Genomic DNA, 8,291 nt, shown 5'->3' with positions numbered 1-8,291 from the left:
CTTTTTGTACAGATAGATGCACGTTTGCGAGAAGCCTTTCCTGAAAACAAGGATTCTCCTTTTAGTGGAAGGTCGATGATTCTTGTGGGTGACCTAGGGAAACTGCCTCCTGTCAAGGATAAACCTTTGTATGCAGGGAGAACAATAGGGAAGGTGTTGTGGGAAAGCTTCAATATTGTTGTCACTTTGGATAAAATCTTCAAGCAAGAGGGAGATGATCCTAGACAAGAATATTTTTGAAATATTTTAATGAATATCAGAAATGTAGAGCCTACTCTACATGATTGGGATATTCTCATGTCATGTGTTGATAATTTCCTACGTCCAGAGGAAAATAGTTTGTTTGATTATTCGGTTCACTTGTTTACAACGAATATTTTGTTGACCCTGCAAAATCGGAAGATGCTTAAATCATTGAATTTCCCAATTACGAGTTATGTTGTAGAGAAGATGATACGAACAGAAATGGTTGACAACGACGATGATGTTTTGGAGCATGAGATATTGCCATGTTGTGGAGAGTACGTCATTTTGACATGTAATTTGTGGGTTGAATTTGGGTTGGTAAATGGTGCACTTGGATATGTTGAGGATATCTACTATATGCCTAGTTCGAAGCCGCATGAACTTCTAGGGTTTGCTAAGGTTACCTTTCAGAAGTACATGGGTGTTCCATTTGATATAAATTATCCAAGCATTGTGCCAATAAAATTGGTTGTTAGAAGGAATTTGAAACAGATTTCGTTAAGAATGGTGTGGGCGTTTTGTATACACAAATCGCAGGGAATGAATTTGCAACGAGCCATTGTTGATATAGGGGACACAGAGAGGTAGGGTTTCAAATTTACAGTTGTATCAAGAGTGAAGTCGTTAAATGACTTGTGAGTTTCATCGCCTTTTTTGTTTCTATGTTTTGATAAAATGAAAAGAAGTGCATATGTCACACTTAGGAAGAAAGAGGAGATGTTAAAGAGAATATCATTGTAACAAATTTATTTTATTTAATTACAATATTGTAGAAAAAATATTGTTGCATGTGCCGCCAGGAAAAGCATTGCTTGTAAAGAAGTTTTTTTGAGAAGTGGATGAATTAGGCGCACTTTCATTTCAATGTCAAGGTTTAGATTCAAAAATATATGCAGTCATACAATACATATTTGTTTTCTTTAATTGCAATATTGTAAAATATATATTGTTGCATGCATCGCATGAAAATATACAAGCAGAGCTAGAAATGAATAAGGTTAACAAACGAGTATCAAATACATGCACCAAGAAAATAGATTTAAGACGGGAAATGTGTCTGATAGCTAAATATTCATTCAACTCATTGTTTTCTATTTCAAAAAGCTTGCATTGTAATAATTTATTGGGAAATGAAAATGAAAATGTTATTCCAAAGATATATTTTTAGGTGATGAGAAGAAAAAACTACTTGAAAAGAACTTATGATTAAAACATAAATGGGCAAGTGCATTGTAGTTTGAATAAGAGGGTTGACTATGAAATACATATGCAATCATATAACAAAAAACAAATTGCAGTTGCACGCGGCAAGGTAAGTTGACAAGTGAGGAATAGAATATTGTTTTATCTAGGCATATATATACATTGATAAAGTTAAAGATTGAGTAGAAAATTTGCCCGTAAAGACATAAAATTCATGAGAGAAAATGAATGTGGTGGGTTGGTGCACATTGAAGTAAGAGTTTTGTTGCGCAAAAAAATGTAACTTCAAAAAATTTATGTTGAAATACTAACCTTCTTCCCAAAATATATTTGCATGTACTGCCCAGAAAAAAATTACATGAAAGGAAACTATCTTCATAACATGAGCACTTTAGTGCACTGTAGTTACAATACCAAGGTTGAGTGCAAAATAGATATGCAAGCAAAGAGAAAAAAATAATTTGATTTAACAAAGGAAAAAAAAGATTGCCATATCCTAAGTTATCTTTAAGAGAATGTGGAAATATTGTGCCATAGATAGACATTAATATAGTTAAGCATTGAGGCGATAAAAATCCATTTAAAAATGAAAGAGATTGCATGGAATGAATCCCAAAGGTCAATACACATTCAACTAGTAGTTTTGTTCTTAAAAAACATTACACTTTTGAAATTGGTTGCAAATTTCTTTTAGGAAGAAAACAAGGTGTACCATATGCGAAAAAAATTGTCCAACACATTATGTCAATATTGAGCCAAAGATACACATTAGTAAACTTGAAAAGTGAAGAGAAAGAACATCCATAGAAAAATGAAAGTGATCATAGGAACAAGATGCATTCAATTCATTGTATTCATCTTCAAAAATATTTCACTTCAAAAAATACTTTGGAAAATAAAATTCTTGGACATCATCAGCATACGGACCCCTACTCCAACATAAGAGGTCATATAAATAGCATTGAATAAAAGGAAACTTTGTTCAATAGTCTGGAATCAGAAAATATGTAAGATTTGTATGTAAGAAAGCAGAAATCCTACTCTGAAATTTTAATCCTTCGTGAAAGGATTTTCTGTAGGCGGATTTGGCAGGCCCTTTAAGATTCCTCCTCCTCATTTGAGTTGTCTTTGTCAATGATGACCAAATTTGGTCCATTTTCCTTGACATAGTTAGTCCAATCAGAGAAAAGCTGATAAATTGTTGAGAAGTGGAAAGGTTGAAAATGAGTAAGATTCACTTCGCACATAGATATCAAATTCTACACAACTCTTTTCCCTTTTTTTGTACTTGATTCTAAATTTGGAAATGATTTTGATCTGCTCGAAGGGAAACTAGAGAAATATCTGAAATTTTTGTTGATTCCAGGCTTTGAGGTTGCCTATGACTCTTTGGTCATCTATGGTGCTATTTTTGAGATTGTGTTACATTGAGTCGGGTTTTGCATCTTTTAATGGTTTCAATCCCGATAGATAAAATTCCTCTATAAAATATGTCCCCATATCCCATACTGACATACAATGTTCAGTGGCCCTTTTGATGCATTCTTTGATTTCTTTTTCCTCAAATTGTCGTTGACTCAAAGAAGCAAACATTAGTATTTTATCCGTTTTGGAGACTTTTGGGATGTTGTTAGGATGGAACTGTGTTTCCCATTCAAGAATTGATGTGAATTTTTCTTTGATGTACTTGTCTTCTTCCACCAAAGATTCTATTATGTCCTGAAGATCCATATTTTGTTGAAAAAATGTGCAAATTTTGTCCATTTCTTTATAAAACTTAGCCTGGTATTTCCTCAATATTTCACTTGCCTATATTGCTTGGGCCTTAAAAAACTCCAAGCTATTCTCTGCTTCATGACTTTGAATTGATTGAAACTTAAGAGTTTTAATTTCTTCTTTCATTTTTGTTGTCCTGGTTAGAATGTTCTTGTCACATTCTTCCTTCAATATTCAGATTTGTTGCACATGTGCTTTTTTTATTAGATGCATATCTGCAGAGTGTGTGAGTTTCAATTCATTCAACCAATTTTAGTATTGATTTTGCAAGTTATTTCTTTCAAGGGAGAACCCACCTACAAGCATTATGGAATTCTTCTGCCGACTTTATTCACTAAAATATTTGGCTTTCTCAATTTCACTTTCCATATGTTTTATCTTCTGCAAACTTTTCTTGTAGGCAGTGGAAAGTTTGGCAACATGGTGTTGGTTGTAATTGACAAAGGCTCCTAGAGCTTAGGAGGATTCTTTGGCTTTTTCCTCAACATTTCTTGTTACTTGTCATTTGAATTCGGAAATGATTTGAAAACTGTCAAGCTTTCTTTTCTTCGTTTTTCTGACAACTAACTTGGTTTGAGCATTAAAGTAATACTCAGTCAGGGATGGAATGGTTTCACGAACAGTTTGTACTTCAGTGATAGGTTTAAATAAAAAAGACTCGAGAGGGATTTTTGTAGAAATTGGAGTCATGGATGTGTCATGACAAGTCTGTGGAATAGATATCTGGGTACTTGTTCTTTCTACTGAGGAAACTCTTTTTCTCTGCTAGAGAAAGTGGTCAATGTTGACACAGGGGTCCTCATAATTTGATCTTCTTTCTTTGTGTCAATGTCCATATATTCAAGTTCGTCATTAATTTTCTTCGACTATGTATGTGCCTTGGTAGTGTCATCTAGGTTGTTAATCAGAATGACATTATCGTCAGAGGAACTCTATTTTCCTATTGGTTGTTATTTCTCTGGTGTCTCTTGTTTTTGACCTGTGACTTTTATGTTCCTTTCAGCCTATTGGTCTATCTCAGTGTTCGACTCTTTTTCTTTAGGAGTGTCTACATTTTCTCTCCTTGTCTCTGGAGTTGTAAAAGAAACAACGGGAACATTTTCAAGTTGGGATTCTTCTATATTTGTAGAGGAGGAAATAGGCTCTGAAATAATGTCATTGAAATTGTATTTGAGAATCTCAACATATTTTATCTCTTCAATTTCAGTATTTGTATGAAGGCCCTTCTAGTTAAGGAAGTCCTCATAAATATTTTACCTAAACTCTTGCAGTTTACTTCTATCCTCGCTACTCAATGACTGCCCTCTTTGAAAATCTTGGTCAAAATTGTCAATATTAATGAAAATTTCATCAAAGGGGGGTTGTTGGTATGTGTAGATTTTGATGTAGCTGACAAAACTATAATGGTAATTGATGGTTCAGTGAGGGTGGTATTGATGAATGGGCAATGAATAAAACCAAACACGGTTGAATTATTTGGCCTCCTTAAATGCATGTCCTTAGTCCTTGAAACAAAATTTTGCAAAGTGAATTGGGAATTTTGGCTAGATTTTCTTCTGGAGTTTGCTCTATTTATGGGCTTGTCCATTCAAGGCAATTTGATTGGCTACCTCTCTTAAGGCTATCCTCTCTAGAATATATCTAGGAAGAAGATGAGGGTCATCTTCACTTATAAATACTCTGATATATGTGAATAATTCTTCCACGAACCAAGCTCCTATTTATTGTAAGGCCTTCGCTAACCTTGGGAGGGTTTTCTCCAAACATAATATGATGGAAAGGAATCATCACATAATTACAAATGTCATAAAAGTGAAATTTGAAGTTCCTTTCCCAAAAAATGGGGGCATAATTCTAAATAGGGAGTTCCTACTCAACTGGGTAATTCCATTTCATCAAAAGAAATGGGAAAGAAGCAATTATAATATCGATAATGTATGCTAACATGCAAAACAGGTGATCACATCTTGGAGGATACATAATGGAAAACATAAGGGCATCTGTTAAATTCTAAGAAATAATTTCAGCGCAATTGAAATGCTTTGAATCATTGAGTAGGTTGTGGATTAAATCCATTCTTTGCAATTTTCAATGCTCAGGGTATTTCTCTCCATATAGACAGGAAAACATTTTCACGAGGAACCTAACGGTCTTTTGAAAATGGCGACCGTGTATTCTTTTGATACCTTAAGTTTGAAGCCTTCTCTATCTTCTCGTAGCCAATGTTTCAAAAAAAAAAAATCCCTTAGCAATTCCTGAAGACTGTGTTGTTGAAGTTATCGCGAAACTGGGTATTTAAGGAGACTTCGAGAGGATTAAGCTTGTAAATTACTGAAAGTACTTGCAGATTCCAAGACGTTATAACATTGTTGTTGAGTCTAGTATACTGCGGGTGGGAAAATCCAGATATTGCATGGCCCATGCAACCATGTCGTAATAAGGAAAAAATTTGGCTCTAGCAGCAACTTTGTGCAATTTTGTTCCTATAATTTTTTCAAATTGGGTGTTTTTGTCCTCACTTGAATTTTCGAAATTTAACCAACTTCTATTCTCAAAGAAATTATACATTTCTTCCAACTTCATCATACCTTCCATTTTTTTTGTAGGCGATGTAGGAGATGAGGGTTGTGTTGACATTGCAGACCTCTGGCTCACGGTTTCTTGTTCCCTTTAAGAATTCCTTGATTTGTTGTATGGCCTACTTTGACGTCGTGGATTTACCTTTCTTTCCCATTTTTTGCCTTGCAGATGGATGAAAACAAATTGAACTTTCTATGTGATATTATTATTAAATTTACTGGTGCAATTGTATTTGACGATTTATGTTTACCAGAGATGAGAAGGGTTGTTGTGAATTCAAATTGGTAGCTTGTAACGATCGATATGTTTGAGAGAACCAATGTAAATAGGGTGCGGAGAAGAGAGTGAAAAATAGACTGCACAAAGCGGGAAAGTTGTTATATTTTGTTGAAATACTTGGGATATCTAACAATGAAATCAAATTAATTGTGTTAATTATTCATTAAAGTGACAAGACATTTCAACCATTTGCGTTTGAAAAAAGGTGAGGTTGCATCAAGGGAATTGGGGGAATGCTTTTTTTTAAAAGGTGGCTTCATATTTCCAAGTTTGTTTTAAACAAAAAAGTAGAATAAAGTCAATGATAATTATGATTGGCACGCATACCAAAATATTTATTATTTTATTGGTATTTAGAGCGCAAGGAAATCAGGCAATTGGAAGTCAGGATACTATTAAATTGAACTTTGTGCAAACAGTGACTGTGATGCCGACCTTTGGCATGGTCGAGGAGTGGCGGAGGTCGGGATTCAGGAGGTTGGTTATGGAGAACAACAAAGTTGATATTTTTCAGGTATATTGTCCCATGCCATTGTAGTCGGGAGTCGGGAAGTTGGGAAGTTTTTTTTGTGTAATAGAAAGACCCAACATCAGACCTGGAAATAGAGTGCTAAGACTGGTGGTCGGAGGTCGAAACAGTCTCGATATAATGTTTATTGTCAGGGATACCACGAGCCCGACGCGTGGTGTAGTCAGGCTAACAGAGAAGTCAGTAGGTTGGGAGGTCAGGACAAGAGGGAAGTTGGGAGTCGGGACGCCAAGAGGTTGGGAGTTGTGGAGGTCGGCAAAGGTCGAGGGGTTGGGAGGTCGGGAGGTCAAGAGGTCGACAAAAGTCCGAAGGTCGAGAGGTCGGTAGGTTGGCAAAGGTATTATGTCTGACCTCCGACTTAGATATATTTTTTAAAATTTTTGTTTTTAATTATTATTTTATATGTCAGATTTTTTTGATAATAACAATAATAATTTTAATTATATTTTAATAATAATAATAATAATAAAATATAATAATAATGAAATTAATAATTATAATAAATATTACAATAAATATAATATTAATATATTTGTAATTAAATGTTATTAAATAATGAATTTGTGAATAAATTATTTATTAATACTTTTTTATATAATAAATTTGTTATTAAATAATTTGTAAATAAATATTAATAATAATAATAATTTTCAATTTTTGTACTTAATTATTATTTTATATGTTGGAAATTTTTATTTTTTGATATGATAATAATAATAATATTAATAAATTTGTAAAACTATTTATTTAAATGTTTTTAAATAAATATAATATTAATAAATTTATAAAAATATTTATTTAAATGTTGTTAAATAATAAATGTTATTATTAATAAATTTATTATATACTAAATTTGTAAATAAATTTATAATTAAATAATAATAATAATAATTTTAAATCTAAATTTTAATTATATTTTATTTTAATAATAATAATAATAACAACAACAACTACTAACACTTATTGTTGTCTATCAACTGCATTTACTAATGTGGTTGTCCATATAATTTTTGATTGATATATGTCTATCAGGAACACCAACCACATTTGTTAAATAAATGTGGTTGTGTTAATACTTGTTAAAACGTACTAGTACGTGGAAATAAATGAACTTCATCATAACATTCAAATGAATATATTGCAGTGTTGTGTTTTAGTGTTGAATTTTACCACATAGTAGTTATGTGAATGCAACTTTTTGTTTGTTAAACAAAATTCTAATCAATCATCAGAAAGAGTCAAACCTTTTTATAAACATATTTATTTTTATATTTTAATTATTGTGTCTCAATATAATCATTGCATTGATATGTTGTATTCTTTAAACAAATATACCAACTCATTGCACTCTATTTCATTATAAAGATTTGATTATCATTATATTTAATTAGTGAAGTAACATTTTACAAAATTGGATAATGCAATAGGATAACAAATTCATTTTATTATATAGGAAGAAAATATCCTTCATCATATAAAGTGGAATAACATAAAGGTCCACATATCAAAATGTTAATAAATAATTGTTACAATTGTGATAGCATGTCATCATCTAAATGGGACAATATGCCCACAACTAAACAAAATGTCCAATTTCATAGAAGAATTCCAAAATATAATTGTAACATTCATATTCGTTTATTATTATTCATGATTCAAACTATTGTGTTGTTTGAGG

At 32.3% G+C, this 8,291-nt stretch overlaps 1 protein-coding gene across 1 annotated transcript; it reads left to right on the top strand.

The window, feature by feature from the left end:
* The first annotated feature begins 249 nt into the window (after positions 1–249).
* On the top strand, positions 250–834 carry LOC149154206 (uncharacterized). Its single transcript, XM_089444076.1, has one exon. It carries the CDS (start codon positions 250–252, stop codon positions 832–834), a length of 585 nt encoding a protein of 194 aa, XP_089300202.1.
* The last annotated feature ends 7,457 nt before the right edge of the window (positions 835–8,291 follow it).

The sequence above is a fragment of the Pinus tabuliformis genome, chromosome 9, assembly GCF_031772625.1.
Source record: "Pinus tabuliformis cultivar Carrire ecotype Pingquan chromosome 9, CPIR1, whole genome shotgun sequence".
Taxonomy (NCBI): domain Eukaryota; kingdom Viridiplantae; phylum Streptophyta; class Pinopsida; order Pinales; family Pinaceae; genus Pinus; species Pinus tabuliformis.
The sequence above is the reverse complement of the archived record's forward strand: the minus strand, read 5'-3'. Positions and strand labels throughout refer to the sequence as shown.

Coding starts and splice junctions, on each gene's coding strand:
- LOC149154206 (XM_089444076.1), top strand. CDS start 250: ATGAATATCAGAAATGTAGAGCCTACTCTACATGATTGGGATATTCTC.